The sequence below is a fragment of the Nelumbo lutea genome, chromosome 7 (assembly GCF_056320005.1).
Source record: "Nelumbo lutea isolate HS-2025 chromosome 7, American lotus-T2T, whole genome shotgun sequence".
NCBI lineage: Eukaryota > Viridiplantae > Streptophyta > Magnoliopsida > Proteales > Nelumbonaceae > Nelumbo > Nelumbo lutea.
This window is the reverse complement of record NC_142690.1, coordinates 27,247,410-27,269,938: the sequence shown is the minus strand read 5'-3', so window position 1 is coordinate 27,269,938 and position 22,529 is coordinate 27,247,410. Positions and strand designations below refer to the sequence as shown.

General features: G+C 41.5%; 1 protein-coding gene across 1 annotated transcript in view; it reads right to left on the bottom strand.

Moving 5' to 3' along the window:
• LOC148845844 (uncharacterized) overlaps positions 1 to 22,529 on the bottom strand; it is a 46,552-nt gene that overhangs the window by 9,132 nt on the left and 14,891 nt on the right. The window contains exons 3-4 of the mRNA XM_088953958.1: positions 20,933 to 20,984; positions 1,620 to 1,686 (exon numbers count right to left, since the gene is read on the bottom strand). Of these exons, the coding sequence (XP_088810084.1) occupies positions 1,620 to 1,686; positions 20,933 to 20,984 (119 nt within the window). The remainder of the gene's footprint in view (positions 1 to 1,619; positions 1,687 to 20,932; positions 20,985 to 22,529) is intronic.

The window sequence follows — 22,529 nt, the reverse complement described above, 5'->3', positions numbered from 1 at the left end:
TTAGGCTTCCCTACAAAGTCTCAACGAGTCTCCTCAGTATAATGAGATTGGCCACAATGAGTCCATGAGAGTACCACAATTTGTCTTTATCAACCTTTTCATTCTCCTCATTCACCTCAGACTTCTTACCACCATTCCTTATCAACCTCTTCATTCTCCTTATTCATAGCTATCCTCCCACTCCTTAAATTCAACAAGAGAATACACCTCCTGAAGACAGTGAAGTTCCTTGCTTCCCAATATTTCATAAGCACAATTCTTTGTTCAAAAAAAAAAAGTGGCTCTACCTTGGTTGCAAATCTCTTTATCCATATTATCCCACATGAATCTTTTTTTAAGTGGGCTGTATGGTGGATAAAAGCCAAGACAATAGCATATAATTTTCCTGGTCCCACTTATCACAAGTAGGTCCTGCTTCTTTAGGCTCAACAACACTTCTGGTTAGAAGCCCCAAACTTCCTCTACCACCAACAAACAATTTAACTCCTTTAGTCCACTCAAAATAATTTAGTCCATCCAAAGAGGTGATAGAAACAGGGAAATTTCCACTTCCAGCACCAGTACTGAAAACAGGTTGACCTCTCTAAATCCCTGTAATAGCAGAATCCTCTGTAGCCATACTGAGGTCAAAGTATGAGAACCACTAACTCAAACAGCATTAACTTAAATCTTACTACCACCAGAAATGAGGAAGGAATAACTTACTACTGTTGTCTCAGGCCAGCAATCAAACACCTTCAACAAGCCTATCACAGCAATACTTGAGTAGGGAAAAAAAAAAACTTCCAAAACACATCAGTTACAACCTGGCCTCAGACTAGAACATGTACTTGAAGAGATTTTCCAAGACAAAAAAGGAAATATGCAGCCAACCCTCGCAGTCCAAACAACCACAATGCAGATGCAATCAATTTGCAGTGCAGATTAAATACCCAACCAGCAGCACTTGCTGTCCACCAAGGATACCCTTGTACTAGGTTCATTAGATCAAAACCCCAGAATGAAGAAACACTTCTCAGATCTGAACCCCATTAAAACAGAGAGGAAACACTCCCTCCAACACTTATACCTCCATTCACAGTCCAAGAAGATACCCAAAAGAGTAAATCTTTTGGTGCTACGACTAAACAGAAAAGCAAATCAATAATCCAGAGACATTTGAATAATCCATAGTCTACAATCAGGAAAGAAAATGAATTTTTTGCATTAAGTTATTTTTCAACATTTGACAAGCTTTTCATCTCTTTATTTTATTACTACTTCCTTTTCAATGAAAGGCTCTCAATGGAGTAATTATAATGGTTTATAAATGAATTTTACTATGAATCCAAAGTCCAGCCACAAAGGTCATGTTTTAGTGTATTTTGTAAAGAAAAGAGAGAACATGAACAATTGAACCTCAAAACCAGACCTTTTTATATGAAAAATTTTTGCTGGGTATTTGGGTTTTGCACTTACTTGAACACATCTTTTAATATAAAAAAGAAAAGAAAAACCACACATTTATGCCAACCAAATAATGATAGGTGATTCTAAATTTCTAATATTAAATTGAAAACATGATACAATACCAACCCAGAAATAAATGGTAAGATCAGAATAATATAAAATAACATTACCATGTTGTGACACAAACTCGATGAACAGTGCCAGCTGCAATTAAAGCAATAGCTTCTGCTACTAAAACTGCAGGAGAGAAACAAATAAAGAGAATAACCAACAGTTCTTTTACTTTTCCTTCATATAGAAACAAATATGGCCTTTTATAGAAACAAATATAACCCTTCATACAATCTGTAATAGGGATTGCCGACTCTGGAGCCTCTATACATGGTTGTTTTGTTTTTTGATCAATAACAATGGATTTTATTAATAGATAGGAAAACCAGAATTACAAGGTAAGGAGCTAAAGAATCTTAACTCCCTAATATCCTATAAGCCCCAACCATGGAACAATTACAAAACAGCCCAAAACATAGAGTTTCTGTTCACCCCTGACCTAGCTAGACCATCTGCCATTGCATTAGCACTTCCCACTATCCATGTACAGCGAATTTCAATATCCTTGGTGAGCCACTTGAACTTCCTCTTTTCATTGCTGTATTTCCAGAGCATAGAATTGTCTTCTTTTAGCCAATTCGCTACAATTTCAGAATCACCTTCTATGATCAACTTTTTAAAGTTCATTTCCTTGGCCCTTTGTATCCCTTCAAGAGCTCCTAGGATCTCAGTCCTCAAGGAATCTCCCACCCCAATTGGGCCAGAATACATAGCTAACAAATTCCCTTTTTCTTATCTTATCACTCCCCCCCACTCCGGAGGGCCCTAGATTGCCCATGCTGCTACCATCAAAATTCAGTTTGGTAAACCCATGAGGTGGAGGTGTCCAGCAGGAATTTGAGGTCTTCTTGATTGAGCTTAACTCTGCAATCTCCTTCCACTTTCTGGTCATCTCATCAACTGAGAACACTGCAAACAATTCCAAGGTTTTCAACCAATGAATCACCCTAATGTGGATAGTCTCCAGGATTACTTCCAAACTTCTCTCCTTATTTGGAAATACCGTTGAATTTCTCTCCTCCCAAATAGTCCAACACATTGCAGCACTACCACATCTCCACATGATCTTGGCCCTTTTGGTTGACCAGTTAGGCATGGAAGTAAATAAGATTTGCACATTCGAAGGTGGAGTCCACCTACATCCAAACAAAGAAGTAAACCATTCCCAAATGACTTTAACAAAGTGGAAAGAAATTAATAAGTGATATCCAGACTCACCATCAGATTTACAAAGGACACCAGTAAACCTTCCATTTCACCTCTGGCGAGACTCTGTTCTTGAGCACATCGTGCAAACTGGGAGGTATCTTGGTGAAAGCTGATAAACGAAATCTGGGTGCCGTGGAGTTACAAGTAGCTGGTGTAAGGCATGAGAACATGCCGAGGTTCTTGGAAATCTGTTCGGATGAAGCCTGGTACAAGGTGTGGGTGGCTTACGAAGTTGAACGGTCGTGGTGGGAAGGTGCTCCTAAGGTAGAAGATGATGAGTTGGCTGGGTGGTGGACACGTGGAGGGCAGAGGTTGGGAGATGAAAAGGTGGAGCAGATGAAAGATATTTTTGGGGTTACTGAGCCGGTTGGGGAAAACCAAACGACAAGCAACCTAATTAAGGAAACTAATTCAAATGGGTTTGAATTAAACAAATTAATGGTGGGCTCTTCTTCTTATGCTGATGTGGCGAAGAGGCAGGATGGGTTGGGGAGCCGAAAGGTTTGGTCCAAGCCGTTGAAAGTGGCGGGTGGGTCAGGTGGGGCGAAGGTTGAGTCGGGACAGCGTTGGAAGGGCCCATGTGACAACTTAAAAGGTCACACGAGTGGGTCGAGTGGGTGTAACACTGAAAGGAGGCTCCACTTGAAGGACCCACGTGATAACTTAAAATGTCACGTGGGTTGGGGTATGGGGACTCTTCTTGGGTCACTGATAGACGATGTTAATGGTCTATCATCGTCCCAAGTTGCGAGAAAGGGGGGGGGGAATGCGCACAGCGGCGGAAAATGGAGAAGAAGCTGGATTTGCAGTGGGTTTCCCGACGAAGTCTAGAGAAGCTTAGCCCCCTGCGACGCTCCTCAGAGAAGCCGAATCCAAGATACACTAGGGAAAGAACTGAAGAGAGGGAAGAGAAGGATGAAGGTTGGGTGCAGTGCAGTGAAGGAGATGAAGAACCGGAGGACTTTTCTGTTGATGGTACTAGCATGGGCAGTGTAAACGACGAAGGTAGTTGTGCTGGAGGTGACATGGATGGGTGGAATATTGCAAGCTTATTTCAGGGTGAAGATTGCAATCGGTTTAACTCATTCCCAAGACTACAGAGTGTGCAACGATTATCAGAAGGGGCAAACTGGGAGAACCGGAAGCAGAGCAGGAACACACCATCTAGGGGTGAACCAGGGGTAGAGTGGAAAGATCACCAGGATGACCAAAGGATAGAAGTACTTCCCAACCAACTCAGAGAGATAGATGGTTACCAACCTCTGGAACAAGAAAGGGAGGTCGGGAGCAGTCCTTTTCTAGCTTGTCCATCAGTCCCAAGTAACCAAGTGATTTCGGTTTGTGCTACTAATGTGTCTCCTGTGTCTTCCACTCCAAGTCCTATAGCCCATGAATATGCAGCCGAGCTAGTAGGTGGGCTCTCCGAGGAGAGGGAGAGGGGAAGGAAGGAAAGTGGGAAGGTGCGGAAAGGAAGGTATAGGAGTGAAAAAGTGTTTAAGTGGAAGGAAAGTTGATATGGAGGAGGGAAGGGGAAGAAGGAAGAGGGGAGGGGTTAGTGGAGAGGAGGGAAAGGAATGAGGATAGAGATGGAGAGGATTACGGGGAGAGAACAGGGAAGGAGGGAGGTAACAGGAGAGGGAGGATGGATGGAGAGGAAAGTACAGAGGTGAGACCAGAGGAGAGGAAGAAAGGGCAGGTGGACAGAGATGGAGGAGATTCTGTAGGAAGGGTAGGGGTGGAGGACTTGGTGAGAGAAGACATGATAGCAAAATTTGTAGGGAAGTTGGGTTGTAGGTTGGAAGATTTGAATGTGTTGAAAAAAAGCTTACAAAAGAGGAAGAAGGAGATCAGAAGAAAGAAGAGGAGATTGAGTGAAGTAGAGAGATTGAAGAGAGATGTAGAAGGAGACAAGAAGCTCGGGGTAAAAGGAGATAGAAGGAAAGGGGAAAGTAGTGGGTAAGTGGCAAGGGGTTTAGAAAAGAAGCGGAATGAAGATTCTTAGTTGGAATGTGAGGAGAATTGGGAGTGCAAGGAAGAGAGCAACAATAAAAGAGGTAATAAGACGGTATGACCCAAACATTGTGTTGTTGCAAGAGTCTAAGAGAATGGAGTTTAATAACAAATGGGCAAGGAGGCTATGGAAAGCCAGGGGGATTAGCTGGGTGGCTGCCCCCTCGTGGGGTGCTTCCGGGGGGATTGTAACAATGTGGTTGAAGGTTTGGGGGAGTTGACCGGAAAGTACTCGGTTTTTATGAAGTTTAAGCAGCAAGAGGATGATTATATGTGGGTACTCACAAATGTTTACGGACCGAATGACTACAAAGAGAGGAAGGAGTTGTGGGAGGAATTGGCTGATGTTAGAGGGTTGTGGGATGGGCCTTGGTGCATGGGTGGGGATTTCAATGTGATCAGATTCTCAGAGGAATCCAATAAGGTTAATCTGAGGGTGACAAAAAGCATGAGGAAGTTTAACAGTTTTGTGGATGCCTTTGTGCTTAAAAAGATTCCCCTAGCCCATAAGACATTTACATGGTCAAATCTCCAATCTAGACCCATTTGCTCTAAGCTGGATAGATTCCTGTTCTCTTTGGATTGGGAAGAAGATTGGGGAACCTTGGCTTCTAGAGCTCTCCCAAGGGTGACCTTGGATCACTGGCCCATAGTGTTATGTAAGAAGGAAAGAAGGTGTGGAGGTTCTACCCCCTTTAGATTTGAAAATATGTGGTTACTTCATCCAGGGTTTACTAACAAAGTGAGGGAGTGGTGGTATAAGTGTAACCCACTGGTGGAATGGGAGGGGATGAGATTCCATAAGAAACTACAATTCTTGAAAGCAAAATTCAAGGAGTGGAATTTGGTGGAGTTTGGGAGAATAGAAGAAAGAAAGGGAGATCTGATGGATAAGATTGAAAGCCTTGACTCTAAAGAAGAAATGGGAGAATTTGGAGAGGAAGACAATGATCTCATGAGAGATTTGAGAAGACAGTTAGAAGACTACCTACACAAGGAGGAAATTAGCTGGAGGCAAAAATCTCAATGTAAACGGTCGCAAGCTGGAGACAGAAACACTAGGTATTTCCACTCTCTAGCAGATGGCAGGAGAAGAACTTTATCTCCAAATTGGTAGTAGATGGAGTGAGTTAGTACAACAAGAGGAGATTGTCAGGGCCTGTGTGGAGCACTTCAAATCTATTCTAAGAAGGCCTGTGAGTAGAAGGGTGTGGGTAGAAGGATTGGATTGGCCAGATGTAGGGGTGGAGAACAGGAGAAGGTTGGAAAGAAGCTTTAATTTAGAAGAGATCAAGGAGGTTGTGTTTTCTATGGATAGAACAAAAGCTCCAGGGCCGGATGGGTTCACAATGGCTTTTTATCAGGACTGTTGGGATATCTTGAAAGATGATCTTTTGCGGGTGTTTGAGGAGTTTTTCAGGAGAGGAATTGTCAATCCGAGTGTGAACTCTACATTTACAGCCTTAATTCCAAAAAAGAAAGATGCATCCCACTCGAAGGATTTTAGGCCAATTAGCTTGGTTAATAGCTTGTATAAGATCATTGCAAAAGTGTTGTCTTTGAGGCTGAAGAAGGTATTGTCAGATATCATTGCACACTATCAAGGAGCTTTTGTGAGTGGAAGACAAATTACTTATCAGATTTTAATTGCTAATGAGAGTGTGGAGAACTTTAAGAGGGATAAGAAGAAGGGAGTGGTCTGTAAGTTGGACTTGGAAAAGGCTTATGACTTGGTGGACTGGGATTTCTTGAGGAAAGTTTTGACTAAATTTGGGTTTGGGGCTAGATGGTGTAAGTGGATCATGGGTTGTGTCCGGAATTGTCATTATTCAGTGCTAGTGAATGGGACAGTGGTAGATTTCTTTCCAGCCAGTAGGGGTATAAGACAAGGAGACCCCGTTTCTCCTTTCTTGTTCATTCTAATTGTGGAGGTTTTGGGGAAACTGATTCACAGAGCAGATTCTAGGGGGCTCATTAAAGGCTGGAGAGTTGGGAGAGTGGAAACCCCTCTCACTCACTTACAGCTTGCTGATGACACGATTTTGTTTTGTGAAGGCAGTAATGTGAGCTTTATCAGGAACTTGAAGTCGGTGATACAACTGTTTGAGCAAATGTCTAACTTGAAGGTTAACCTTGGGAAAAGCTACAGTGGGGGTGAATTTGGAGGAGGGAGAGATCAGGGAGAGTGCTGAAGTGTTGGGGTGTGAAGTCTCGGGGTGGCCTTTGAACTACTTAGGGTTGCCATTAGGTGATAATCCTATGAGATAGAGCTTTTGGAACCCAGTGGTGGAAAGGTTTGAAAATGTTAGAATGTTAGAATGATGTCTCTTTGTATGAGTGTTCAGCTGATAAGAGTTCTTATTAGCCCATACTTAAGTTTAAGTTATCCTGTAACTGGGCCTATGTTAATGGGCCTAAGCATGTTTAATGTTTTAAGTTAACTGGGTGTCCCATCACTAATCAGGGGCATTCCAGTACTTTCTTGTATCTTGTACTACATTCAAATATAAATAATAGCATGGTCGACTGGCTAGTACAGTTTGACATTCCAGCATCTCTTCTTCTTCCCCTCTTTTCTGCTACTTCGACTACAGTGGTTCAACTTTCATGGTATTAGAGCATTGAGCACCTTCCTAGTTATAGCCGACGCCATCTCCTCTTTCTTGCGGTATTTCTTCTTTTTTTATCTGGGTTGCTGCTGTGAAACCCTAGGGTTGCAGGAGAACAACACAAGGTTCGACCTAGGGTTTCCCTTGGTTGTAGGGCGCAAGGGAGGTAAGACCCTGAAGCTAGAGTCCTACTAGTTTCTAGTAGTTAGCAGCTATTCGGCTGCTAAGAAGAGGTCTGTATAGGACAGACCTAGTTGAGGACTGATTTCAGCAGTCCTAGTGTTGTCCATAAGGAGGGGAACTCCCTTTCCAGTTGCAATACTCGAAGTTCAAGTGGAGTCTGCATAGCACAGGTCGGTTACCAGCCCAGAACACCTTTTGTTGTTGTAACTGAACTGCTTCAGAACTGTGACAGTCTCGGCAAGTCTGAAACTGTGTGGCGAGCTGTCAGGGCCTGCTGAGGTTACTTCAGCTAATCAGAACCTGCATCAGAACTGATTCAGAACCTTCAGAACTGCTTCAGCTAGTCTCAAATTAGTGCCATCCACACAGAGGTTGCAGTCAAGATGTCTTCAATATCTGGATATGTTTCTTCTAGGGATAACAGACCTGCGGCAAGGTCTTCAAATGTGGAAAATCCTAATCTGCACAGCCTGCAGATTACAAGTGTACTACTGGACGAATACAACTTCAGGGAGTGGTTCGTTTCTGCAATGTTGTTTATTACTTCCCGTGACCTCGCAGGCTATCTAGATGGGAGCAAGAAGGAACCTGACGTTGGCAGTGCAGATTATGCTGGGTGGCACAAGGAGAATGCCATAGTTATGTCCTCGCTGCTTGCCTCTATGACTCCTCGGGTTGCCAGGATTGTTCATCACTTTCCTACAGCAGCCAAGATTTGGGAAAAGGTGTCTAAGACCTATGGACAGAAGAAAAACAATGCTAGAATCTACAAATTGAATCAAGACATTGCTGCCCTAAGGCAAGGTGATATGACAGTTGCAACATACTTTGCAACTCTGGAAGGTCTTTGGGAAGAACTTGACCACCACTTGATATTAGATTGGGAAAATGCCAGGGACAAGGAGAGACATGATAAGCAAATTGAAGAGAGCAGAGCCTTCAAGTTCCTGGCTGGCCTAGACCCAGTATATGAGGGTATAAGGTCACAAATTCTAGGGAGAGACGAATTACCGGAGCTTCACCATGTCTATTACCTGGTGAGGAATGAAGAAGTCAGGAGAAGGGAGACACAAGTTGACTCCTAGACACAGTCAACTGGACTATCTGGAGAACATTCAGCCCTAGCTAAGGGAAATAGATATTCAGACAAGAAGTCCCTCAAGTGTACCCATTGTGGTGGTGAGAAACATACAAAGAAGAAATGTTGGGTCTTGTATCCTCATCTGAAGCCAGCTGCTTTGAGAAAGGACAAAAGGCAACATAAGGGTCACATAGCAAGTGGGAATCTTGCCACCAACAACAATAGTGACAACTCACAGAGCACTCCGACAGTGTCCTCTTCCACCACAGGGTAGGCTGCCGACTCCTCTGGACCAAGTACTTTGGGCTTCACAGCTAGTGAGGTAGAGGTTCTCAACCAAGCATTAGCCTGTCTGAAGAACAATCCTTTAGCTTCCACCTCTCTTGCCAAATCAGGTACAGCCTCTGCATTTAGTGTGACTAGTTCCATTAATTCTACCTCTTGGGTGATTGATTCCGGAGCCACTGACCATATGACACATATGTCCTCCTTATTCTCTTCATATCATTTGTTGTCTGGCCAGGATAAGATGAGAGTGGTTGATGGGTCTCTCTCCACCATCTCTGGAAAGGGGGTGGTTGACCTAAGCAAAGATCTCTCACTCAAATCAGTCCTACATGTTCCTAGTCTTACCTCAAATCTGTTGTCTGTTTCAAAGCTTACAAAAAAATTGAACAGCAGTATAACTTTTTTTCCCTCTCATTGTGTTTTCCAGGACAGATTGACGAGGAGAACGATTGGGAGTGGTCATGAGTATGGGGGCCTCTACTATTTTGATGCAGACATCAGCTCAGCCCTACAAGCTTCTGCTACTACTAGTCCGGAAAGTGTGGAGTCAATAGCTAGGTTGCACCTGTGGCATGCTAGGCTAGGTCATGTGTCTTTCTCTTCTTTAGCAATGTTGTTTCTAGAATTATGTAAGGAAATTCCAAGTCAAAGTTTAATTTGTGATGTGTGTCAAATGTCAAAACAATGTATAACAATGTATCCAATTTCTAGTAATGAAATTCAAGCTCCTTTTGATTTGGTTCATTCTGATGTCTGGGGACCTTCACCCATTGTTTCCATTGATGGCTTCCGTTACTTTATCAGTTTTATTGACCATTATTCTCGATGCACTTGGATTTATCTATTAAAAGGACGTGATGAAGTTCCACAGATAATCATGATTTTTTGCAAGATGATTGAAACACAATTTGAGAAGAAGATTAAGCAATTTCGGTCGAACAATGCAGCTGAGTACTTTGAAAGATCCCTGAACTCATTCATGGGAGATGCAGGCATGTTACACCAATCATCATGTGCTTACACCCCTCAGCAAAATGGGGTTGTTGAACGCAAGAACAGGCACCTATTGGAGACAACTTGAGCCCTACTTTTCCAGCACAAAGTGCCTAAGCAATATTGGTCTCAAGCTATACTCACTGCATCATACCTGATAAATCGATGCCATCTAAGGTATTGGGTATGAAGACTCCTTTCTCTGTTTTGTGCCCCACTCTTCCAGAATTTCCTCTTCCACCATGGGATTTTGGTTGTACATGCTTCATACATGTGAAGGCTCCAAAGAAAACCAAGTTGGACCCCAAGGCTACGAAGGGAATATTTTTGGGGTACTCTCCTACACAAAAGGGGTATAAGTGTTATGATCCTGTCTCCAATAAAAAATGTCACCAGAGATGTAGTCTTTTTTGAGTCTCAACCCTATTTCCAGTCTTCCCAGAATCCTCTTCAGGGGGAGACTTGTAGGTTGGAAGAGGATTCTCATTCTCCCTTCCTTTTTGTTCCCCTTTCATCACCTTCCACTACTCCTAGCTATGACATTCCAGGTCAACCTAGTGAGGCTCCCACTGTGCCAGTTACTTCTCCTAATACAGCAGATGCTCCTGAAGGTTCTAGTAGGCAAGAGAAAGAGATACTTACATACAATAGAAGGAAGAAGGGCCCTCAATCTCATGATTGCAACCAATTGAACTCAGATCAATCTGTCTCTGCAATCCAAGGTAATTCTGACTCACTCACTTCGGATTTGGACCTTCCTATTGCTCTCCGTAAGCCTGTTCGTTATTGTACCACTTGGCATCCCATTGTTGATTATGTTTCTTACTCACACTTATCTCCTGCTTATCACTCATTTGTGTCTGCTCTTTCCTCTGTATGTGTCCCTTCCAGGTACTCTGAGGCGGCATCTGACCCAAGGTGGAAAGAAGCTATGAATGAAGAGATGAAAGCCCTAATGAAAGCAGGCATTGTTGGGTGCAAGTGGGTATTCACAATAAAGCACAGGGAAGATGGGTCAATCGAGAGGTACAAGGCCAGACTTGTGGCAAAGAGATTTACACAAAAGGAAGGAATTGACTACAAGGAAACCTTTGCTCCAGTAGCAAAGCTCAACACAATCAGGGTTCTACTGTCACTAGCAGCAAATTTCTCTTGGGATCTCCATCAGCTAGATGTGAAGAATGCTTTCCTAAATGGTGATCTTCATGAAGAGGTATTCATGGAACCTCCTCCTGGCTATGATGTTGGAAAGAAAGTGTGTAAACTAAGGAAAGCATTATATGGTTTGGAGCAGTCTCCCCGGGCATGGTTTGAGAGACTTTGTATGGCCATGAAGAAAGTGGGGTACACACAGAGCAGTGCAGATCATACATTGTTTACAAGGAGACAGGATGACAAACTTACGGCTCTCATTGTTTATGTGGATGATATGGTGATTATTGGAAATGATGTGGAAGAGATGAAGAGGCTGAAGGAGTTCTTAGCTTCAGAATTTGAGATCAAAGACCTGGGAAATCTGAGATATTTTCTTGGGATTGAAGTTGCTAGATCAAGAGAAGGAATCTACATATGTCAGCGGAAATATGTGCTTGATCTCCTAGAGGAAACAGGCATGATGGGGTGCAGGCCAGCAGACACTCCAATAGAACCAAACCATGGACTACAAGAATCAATGGGTGAGGAATACTGTGATAAAGAGAGGTACCAAAAATTGGTAGGAAAACTGATATACTTATCCCTTACTCGGCCAGACATTGCCTATGCAGTGCATGTTGTCAATCAATTCATGCACTCACCAAAGATCCCTCATATGAGAGCAGTGGAAAGAATTCCCAGATACTTGAAGACTTGACCAGGGAAAGGAATTCTATTCAGGAAAAACAGCAGATTTGAAATTGAAGCCTACACTGATGCTGATTGGGTTGGGTCTGTTGGAGACGGAAAATCAACCTCGGGTTACTGTACATTCTTGGGAGGAAACCTGATCATATGGCGCAGTAAGAAGCAGAATGTTGTGGTTAGATCAAGTGCAGAGGCAGAATATCGAGCTATGGCACACGGGGTTGCTGAACTGTTATGGCTCAGAACTCTTCTTAATGAGCTTGGTATTAAGGCTGAGAGTCCTCTCAAGCTGTATTGTGATAATAAAGCTACTATCAACATTGCCAACAACCCCGTGCAGAATGACAGGACAAAACATTTTGAAATTGATCGACACTTTGTCAGAGAGAGAATTGTTTCAGGAGAACTCTATGTGCCTTATACTCCATCAGAGATGCAAATTGCAGATGTATTGACTAAAGGACTGCAACAACAAAGTTCAGGGACATACTTGGCAAGCTAAACATGATTGATATCCATGCTTAGCTTGAGGGGGAGTGTTAGAATGTTAGAATGATGTCTCTTTGTATGAATGTTCGGCTGATAAGAGTTCTTATTAGCCCATACTTAAGTTTAAGTTATCATGTAACTGGGCCTGTGTTAATGGGCCTAAGCCTATTTAATGTTTTAAGTTAACTGGGTGTCCCATCACTAATCAGGGGCATTCCAGTACTTTCTTGTATCTTGTACTACATTCAAATATAAATAATAGCATGGTCAACTGGCTAGTACAGTTCAACATTCCAGCATCTCTTCTTCTTCTCCTCTTTTCTACTACTTCGACTACAATGATTCAGCTTTCAGAAAAAAACTGGTATCCTGGAAAAAGAACTACCTCTCTCTTGGTGGGAGAATTACACTAATTAAGGCCACGCTTGCTAAGTTACCCATCTTTTACCTGTCGGTGTTTAAAATCCCAGTGAAGGTTGCTAACAGATTGGAGAAGCTAATGAGAGATTTCCTGTGGGAGCCGGGAGAGGAGAAGAGGGATCATAGTGTTAGCTGGGAGATAGAGTGTAGGAGTAAGACTTGTGGTGGTTTGGGGCTTGGGAGTATTAGGATAAGGAATATGACTCTGTTGGGAAAGTGGTTGTGGAGGTTCCCTATGGAGAAGGAGAAGCTATGGGATAGAATAGTGGCAAGTATACATGGGTTGGAGCACAATGGATGGAACGTTGGAATCAGAGCTAGGACCACAAGCAATTCTCCTTGGAAAGCCATTCATGACATGCTACTAGTTTTTTCCCCTAATATCAAGTATGATTTGAATTCCGGTAACTCCATAAAATTTTGGGAAAAAACCTGGGTGGGGAGTGCCCCTCTAAAGGATCAGTTTCCTTCTTTGTATGCTCTTTCTGATTTGAAAAATGAGCCAATCTCGTCTTTCACCACCCCGTCCTCTTCCACTTCTGGGATTGGGTGGAACTTGGGTCTAAGAAGGGATTTGAGGGACTAAGACTTCGACAGTATTTCGAGCCTTATTGCACTTCTTGATAACGTTGTCTTAGACCCCACTAGGGTAGATTCTAGAATTTGGACACCTACCCCCAATGGCATCTTTTCTTGTGCTTCTTTCTTCAAAGTCTTAAGTTAGTCCACCAGTCCTACTTTCCCCCCTTTCCCTGTTGATGAGGTTTGGTGCAAAGCAATACCTCCTAGGGTTGGTAATTTTTGTTGGGAAGCCTATCTAGAAAGAATCAACACTGGTGATCTACTCCAAAAGAAGAGACCCAATACTTGCTTGTCACCTCAATGGTGTGTTCTTTGTAAAGCGGATGGGGAGACTGGTTTTCACCTACTTGGATGTAGTTGGTGATCTCCCTATTTGGATGTAGCTGGAATCCTCCATCAGACTTGCAAGGTCTTTTTTCCCCTTCTTTTTTCAGGTGGCGAATAAAAAAGGGAGGGACTATGTGGAGAGGATTAAGGGCTGCAGTATGTTGGACACTTTGGGAAGAAAGAAACTCTAGGATATTCTCAGAAGCTGAGAGAGGAGCAGCAGATCTGAGGGCATTCATACATATTAGGGCGATACAGTGGTTGAAATCTTTGGAGCTATTCACAGATTACACTGTGGATGACATGTTGAGGAAGTGGGGTGAAATTACAAATTGCACATAGACCAAGACAGTAATGAGTGTGGCTTGGACCCCTCCACCTGGTGGATTCTTGAAATTAAACTTTGAGGGTGTAGTAGGGGAAATCTGGGACAATCGGGGATTGGGGGTGTTTTTAGGGATGAAAATGGGGTCATTTTTGCCATTTTCTCAGGCCCAATTGGAGTGGGTGACTCCCTTAAAGCTGAGATCTTTGTAGTTATGGAAGGAGTCCGGAAAGCTAAGGAGTTGAACATCAGGAAACTCATAATTGAAGGGGATTCAGAGGTGGTGATAGGGTGGCTGATTAAAGATCACAATGGCTTATGGAAGTACAACAATGAGAGGAGGAAATTCAAGTGGCTGGTGCGGGAGATGGAAGTTAAGACATGTTGGGTTAAAAGATCGACTAATTCCCTAGCTGACGGTTTAGCTAAACAAGGGGCAGAAAGGGATTCACTGTTTTGGGCTAAGCTGTAACTTTAGTGTTTTTTTTTTTCTTTTTTTTTTTTCCTTTTCTTGAGGTTCTTTGTTGCTCTTGGAAGATAAGTGTGTTTGTCTTCCCCTTGTAAATCTTCTATTGATGATTTAATGAAAGTGTTATTGATCAAAAAAAAAGGAGACAAACAACTATTGGGTCTTTTTCTCTGAAGTAGATCCCCTGTATTAACTCTTTCCAGAAAGGCTTCCCAACAAAAGCTCCCAACCTTTAGAGGTATAGGTCGACACCACACTTCTTTAATAGGAAAAGATAGTCCAACAGGAGAAGGGGGTAAAAGGGCCTTGAAAAAAGAGGCACAAGTGTAGGATCCCAAGGGAGTGAGTGTCCATATTCTAGTATTCTACTATCTGACTTCGATAGCTCAATGAAGACCCCTTCAAGAATGGATAGTAAGGCTAAAATGTAGGCTAACTTTGTGTCCCTAACATCTCTTCTCAGGTTCAAATTCCAACCGAATCCAAAAGGTGAATTAGAAGGTACTAGGAAAGAGGAAATCGGTTCATTTTTAAGGGTGGAAATAGCAAAGAGGCCTAGAAATTGATCTTTCAAAGAGGAGTCCCCAACCCACACATGTTCCCAAAATTTAATGAGATTACCTGAGTGTAAATCATACCTGACCTGTGGATAGAACAAGGGAAAAATGGCTTGAATAGCTTTCCAAGGAGAAGCTCTTATAGTCCTTTCTAGGATCCCAAAGTCCCATCCATTGTCTGCCAGTCCATGTATACTTCCCACCATCTTAACCCACTGTCTTTCTTTCTCCAATGAAAATCTCCACAGCTATTTCCCTAGTAGTGCTAAGTTCCTAATCCTTATATTCCCAATTACCAAACCCCCATCCTTCTTACATTTACATACCACCTCCCACCTAACCCTATGGTCCTTCTTCTCCTCCCCCGGATCCCAAAGAAAGTCTCTCATTAGTTTTTCCAGCATGCTAGCTACCTTAGCCGGAATCTTAAAGACTGATAGGAAATAAACAGGAAGGTTGGCAAGAGTAAACCTAATCAAAGTGATCCTCCCTCCAAGAGATAAATAATTTTTCTTCCAGTTGGCAAGTCATTTTTTCAAACCTCTCCACAAGGGCCCAAAATTCACTTTTCTAAGGATTGTCTCCCAATGGTAAACCAAAGTAGTTTAAGGGCCAATTAGATACTACACACCCCAAAATGTATGCACACTCACAAACCTCCCCCTCCCCCATATTGACTCCAATCATACAACTCTTCTCAAAGTTTACTCTAAGGTTTGACATTTGCTCAAAAAGTTGTATAGCGAGCTTCAGGTTTCTAATCCTATTGATATCCCCTCCTTCACAAAACAGGATTGTATCATCTGCCAATTGTAGGTGTGTAAGTGGTATGTTGTCTCTTCCAACTCTCCATCCTCTTATTGAATCCCTAGAATCTGCTTTGGATAATAATCTCCCCAACACTTACTGCAACCAAAGTAAACAAAAAAGGGGAGAGAGGGTCCCCTTGTCCAATCCCTCTCAAGTGTGTAAGGGGAGCAAGGAATTTCATTAATCGTTAAATAAAATTAAGGTGAGTACAACGGTTTGGAACTTTCCAACAAGACCTAAGAGGCATAAGTCAAAACTTAAACTTTTGCTCAAAACAACTGAGGTCTATTAACGCTGCATTTGGCATTCCTTATTTTAAGGACTTACTTCCTTTTTGCAATTAAAATGCCCCTATGAACACTGAGTTTTTAACTGCAAAAAGGAGATAAGTCCTTAAAATAAGGAATTCCAAATGCAGCCTAACTCCCTGTTTAGCAATTACATCAGTCATTCCATTTGCAGTTCTTCTTACCCAACTAATGGTAGCATTGGGTTCTCTTGAGAGGTACAAAATCTCCCTAAATTCATGCATGTACATCTAAGGAGCTGAGTTAATTTCCCTTGTCCAAGATAGTTAATTTTGAATCCCCATGCACAACTTGCTCTTGGACTCCAATCTGTTTTGCTTGTTTTAGTCCTTGCAACTGTGCCAGTAGTTCAGCTCTAACTCAATCACCATTACCAATTGGGGGCAATGCCATCACCTAACCCAAGTGATTCCTGAATACACCCCCTATACCTGCTCTGCCCGAATTACCCATGGAACTTCGATCAAAGTTCAATTTTATTTTGCTGTCAGCTGGGGGAGTCCAATTCATATGCACCTTTTCCTTTTTCCTGTTTGTGCCACTACTGTCCAAGAATTTACAATATCAATGACAGAATGATCGAACGAAGTCCAAGGTTTTTATCCAATGTCCAAATCTTATTGTAATGCCTTCTATCAACTCCTCCTTGGTTCTGCTCAAATCAAAAAGATTCTTTGGTTCTGCTCCTCCCAAATAGACCAGACTACTGCTGCCCGTACTACCTTGACCTTCCACATAATTCTCCCACTTTTCTTTGGCTGCCTCACAAAATTGGGACTGAATAGGCTTAGCACATCTTGAGGGGGAACCCATTTGCAACCAATGAGAGAGCAGATACTCCCAAATATAAAACACAAAGGGACACAAAATAAGTAAATGAGGGAGCCCAAATTGAATGAGAAGGTTGAAGAAATAAGCACAAGAAAAGGTGCCACTAGGGGAGGGAGCCCAAATTGTAGTGTCCTCTAAGTTCTGATCCAGGAAAATATTATCCTGCTTGGCTAATAACAATACAAGAGCCCCACATTCAATATCCCTCAAGCCCCTCCAATTCAACCCTGAAGGGAGGCAGGACCAAACTTTGAGATAAGTTCAAATTTATAAGTAGAAAGAGAATAGAGCATGGGGAATTGCAATTTCAAGGGGAATTCACCAAGCCACAAATATTCCCAAAACAGGAGCCACTTTGCATCCCAGCCATTTTCCACCACTGGTTTCCAAAAACTCTCAGCCCTCGTGTTGCCTCCCAAAGGTAGTCCAAGGTATTCTACAAGCCAGTTTCTAACCTCACATCCTAGGATCCCTGCCACTGCCTGAACCTCAACCTCGCTAATATCAAGTCCTGCAGCATAACTTTTTCCCCAATTCACCTTTGGATTAGAAACCCTATCGAAGGTATTAACTATTTCCTTTAGGCTTCTCAAGCTTCCTTCATCACAACCATCACAAACACAATTATATCATCTACAAACTGAAGGTGGCTCACAACTACGTCATTCCTTCCCACCCTCCAACCACTAAAGGAATTTGCCAAGTCAATTTTACTATCAACATACTTTAAAACTTCAGCAAATAGTGTGAAAAGTAAAGGGGATATGGGGTCATTTTGTCTCAAGCCCCTTTTTGTTAAGAAAAAATCCCTAGCTACTCCATTTATCAAAATTGAATAGTGTACAGAGCTAATACAACCTTTAATCCAATTCCTCCAATGGGTTCCCAACCCCATTTTTTCCATAATGCCAAGGAGAAATGACCAATTCACCATATCATAAGCCTTTTTTAGGTCCAGCTTACAAAAAGCCCTTTCCACCCCTCTTTTTCTTCTTTGCCACACACCCATTAGCTATTAGGATCTGATCCACAAATACATGCTTGTTTTGATTTCACAAATCGATGAATGAGAATTTGAGTGGTTTCTTCTTTCTACCAACTTGGTAAGTGATTCTATGGTTTTTATCTTCTCTACTGGAAATCTTTGGAACCTATGATCTTTATTATACTTTTTAATTAACCCTTAAAGTGTAAGTAAAGAAGAATAAGGTTTGAAGCTGAAGATATAGCAGATGATGACCTAGTTGCCAACATGTTGCCTAGGCAACAAGGCATACCAAAGGTGCTTAGTCTAAACATTATGGATTCTATTGAAAAGACACCCATCTAGGTAATAAGGAGACACCTAGGTAACAAAAATTACAAGGCAAGCACCTTGTTGTAATATTCTTACTAATGTGTTTTGAGACATCCTATCATATAAATTTTACTTATGTTTATTTTAGGCTTTTACTGGTAAAGATCCAAGAATTTTTTGAGGTGGATTCCAAGGATGGCCAACAGCTTGGCTGATAATTTTGCAAGGATTGGTATGAACAGAAGTGCTTTAGAATGGGGAATGCCGGCCAGGACTAAGGATAGATCTATAACAGTGTTAGGTGGCATTCGCTAAGTTTGATCTCTGATCTCTGAAAATAAAAAAAGTTCTTAAGAACAGTTCTGATTTCTCAACCATCAAAAATAATGTTTCTGCTTATCTGAAGTTATGTATCCACTCAATATTCTGAATGTTGGAACCTCTCTGAATAATGCCTATTTTACAATTTTGCCCCTTTGAGTGTATAATCTATATTATATATGGAAATTTCTATGATGCCAGAAGGGTATACCACCAAAGAACTTTGACCAATCAGAAGCACCCACCCCTCCATGAAATTTGATGAATACCAGTTCTGTGATAGTGATACTGGTTGATTGGCTATCATCTTTTTAGGTATCATGCCTGTTCGACTTGAAGTTTGGGTTAGGGTTAGGGTTGAAAGTATGAACCCAACTTAACTTCAGGTTTAGGGGTGCAATTGAGCCGAGCCAAGCCGAACTTTGGCATTTTGGCTCACTTGGACTAAAATATTACTAGGTTTGAGTTCGAGTTCGAGTTTGAATTCGATTCAAACTATATTTTCTGGTTTGAGCTCAGTTTGATTAAATACTCGATGAGCTCAAGTTTGGCTGGAAAGCTCGAAAATGAATATATTTTTATATTTTATAAATATATATGATATATTTTTTTATAATATATAGGATATTCTTATATTGTACATAGATTATAAAAATATTTTTTATAATATGTATTATAAAATATATTTTTACATTAATCGAGCCAGGCTTGCAAGCTTTCAAGATGAACTTTTTATTGGTCGAGCTTGAGTTTGAATAACTAATTGAGCTTACCCCGAGGTTCAAACTCAATTCAATCTCAATTAGAATCGAACTCGAGCCCAAACTATTTGATTAGAGCTCAATTCAATTGCATCCCTATTCTGGTTGGGTTAGGGTTGAGGCCTTAGCCAACTCGAACCCAACTTAATTTCATATTTCTATGTATAATTATTATATGCATGTATGCATGTAGATATATATGAAACTATGCATGATGCATCTATAAATATGTTTACGAGTGTTTATATGCATGTACATATATATGAAACTATGCACGATGCATCTATAAATATGCGTACGAGTGTTTATATGCATGTCAACAGTTTTTTTTTTTTTTTGATGAATTATATGCATGTCAACAGTTGTAACTTTAAAGGCAAATTTTCTTTTACTAAAGCATGATAACTGTGTTATTTTATATATAATAATGCTAAAAAACTGAATTGACTTCAACCCTCGAGTATAGAAAAAAAGAGCATTTGACAAAAGGAAGTAGAAAAGTGAGGACAACCAAAACTCAATCTGAACCAAGCCCAATCCCAACCCAAAAACCATGGGTCGTATTAGGGTTAGGATTGGAGGTTCAACAGCTCAGCTTGGGTTAGAGTTTACTTAAATCCCAGCTAACCCAGCCCAAGTGCCCGACTTGCACCCCCTACAGTAAAAGGAAGCCACACTCAGACATTCACATGCCCTGTACAATAACCTCTATACAGCAGATGGGAAAAACCCCAACCCTCTGACCCCTACTGGCTAGACAACTCCACCAAGAATATCAAATAGCAACCCTCCAACCCAACCTATCAAATAGCCCCAAAAATCTAATAAGAGACACAAAAGCATAGAAACACCTCCAGCAAACCAAAAACACAATTAACCCCCCAAATGCCCCTCCTTCCCAATCTAATAAACTTATTGAAGGGATCAAGCTGTACCTTCCCCCTTCTGCCCCTGCCTCTAGAACCTTCAACAAACCCTTCCTCAAGCTTCTGTCAGTCATTCCCCCTAAATGCTAGAGTCCCTACCACATCATACTTCAGAGATTCCAAACCTCTCAGCAAGATAAATATTGACTCATGTCATAAACGCATCAGCATCAGTTGGCATCCTCACTTGCTCATTTGCAAATAACTTTCTCTTTCTTCCAACTGCCTAAACACAAACTTGGTCCTCTTCCCCCAAGAAAAGTATCTCGGAAACCTAGCCACTTTTGTTGATCTTCTAACTACTCTCCCCACAGGCAATTTTTTTGTTAAGCCTCTCCCCAGGGAATTGATTGCTGAGTTCAACCGTTTAATCAACAATTACATCCTCTTCCTACATGAGCAACTTCATTTTGGATGGATAAAATACTCTTTTTTCTCTTGCATAAGCCTGAAGGAGGGATGAATACCTGTGGTTTAGGTCCCTAATCCCTTATATTCTAGATCTTTCGGTCACTGTTAATATGCTTTCTATCACTCTCTATCCCAGCCTTTTCCATCCTTCTTAATCAACAAAATGCAATTCTTAAGTAAAAATAAAGCTAATAGACATTATATGCCTATGCATATTTGTATACCACTCCTAATGGCAATTTTTGGATGCTAAATTAAGATATTTTTCATTTAAATTAGGAGGGGAAGGAGTAAAAGAAAATAACAAGTCAAATTTCACTTACCAGAACCCCATCCAGTTCTGATGCCACATGTTTCCTGGAAATTCCCTATAAACTGCAAGATAAGCAGCCAACTGAAATCAAACTGCAGCAATGCCCTTGGCACAAGTAATGTATTCCAATTAACTGATCATGTAAATGCATCCATATAATAACAAATTGTTCTATATGGCATAATGCATAATACTATACAATGTAAGTGAGGTCTAACAAGAAAAGCACAGCCCACATGACCTGCCTTTTCTTGTTGTAGACTTCTATTTAATTTACAAATGATCAGGATAACAATGCATACTAGCGATCATCCTAGTTTTGTTGTAACTCAATACCATGAGCAGCAAACCGATTTATAATGTCCTGCTTGAGCTTTTGAAGTTAGTTTATTTTTATTCATTCAACATTTTGATAGGTACAGATTAACTAAAAAGGACAATGCCCACTGTTTGTCCCAGCTATCTGGGGTCTTGGGAGGGGTAGAAAGGGTACAGTCCTAACCTTTGGCATTTTTTACACAAAGTGGCCACCCACAGACTTGAACCTGTGTTCTCATGCTTGGCAGCCCATATTTTACAATTACACCAAGTAATGGCCTCTAAAGATTAACTACACCAAATATATGATTAAGTCAGGTTAATCATCCTTGAGCTCTAAAAGGATATTTTATCCTTATGGTAATGAATAGCTTGCTATTAAAGTCTATGGGTGGTGGTAGCAAACCTAGAATCAAGTCTTCACCCAGGTTGGGGGGCTTGGGGTTTTGAGGAGGGCTACCCCTGTTGTCTAGCCCATTTGCCTACCAAAAATCTAACAACAACAAAGTATCATATCATGGAAAATGGCACCAGACAGCAAATATCAACATCCTACCCCCAACAGAAATAGCAAACATTAGCATCCTAACCCTACTTTCTGCAATTCTTTACCTTCTAATCTTCCAAATGCCAAGCCAGATCCATTTAAAGGGGATCATGAACACCAGATAACCACAATTACCAGTTTTCACATCAACACATCCTTAAGTATTTAATTTATAAACAACAATAATCCTCGAAAGAAGAGCCCTATTAAAGAAGGGCGAGGAGGCAAAGAATTCGACTATGACCCTAGCAGAGGGACCAGCCGAGGAAGAATATGAAGATGCCGGGAACCCTTGGTATTACGATATCAAGAATTATCAGAAGGACAAGTTCATCCCAGATTTTGCCACACCTCAACAAAGGAGAGCGTTGCGTGACCTCTCACGTCGCTTTGTCATGCTAGGGGACGTTTTGTACAAGCGATCCTTCAACGGTGTACTTATTAGGTGCAACACTCGAGAGGAAGGACATTTTGTAATACAGGAAAGAAAAATTAATTTAATTAAAATGTAGAACATAAAGAGGAAAAGGCATGACCATAAGATGAAATAAGTGAATTTATACAGTTGAGGCATTCTTGATTGAGAAAAAATGATTCCCTCTGGACGCCTGGACGCCTGTCCGAGTAGTGAAGTCTAAACGAGAGTTGTGGTTGGTTGTTGACCAACATAAAGCGTGGGAGAAAGATAGACAAAGGAAATAACAAAGTGAAGTCGTCCTAGTGAGCCTCCCGTTAGGTTGAG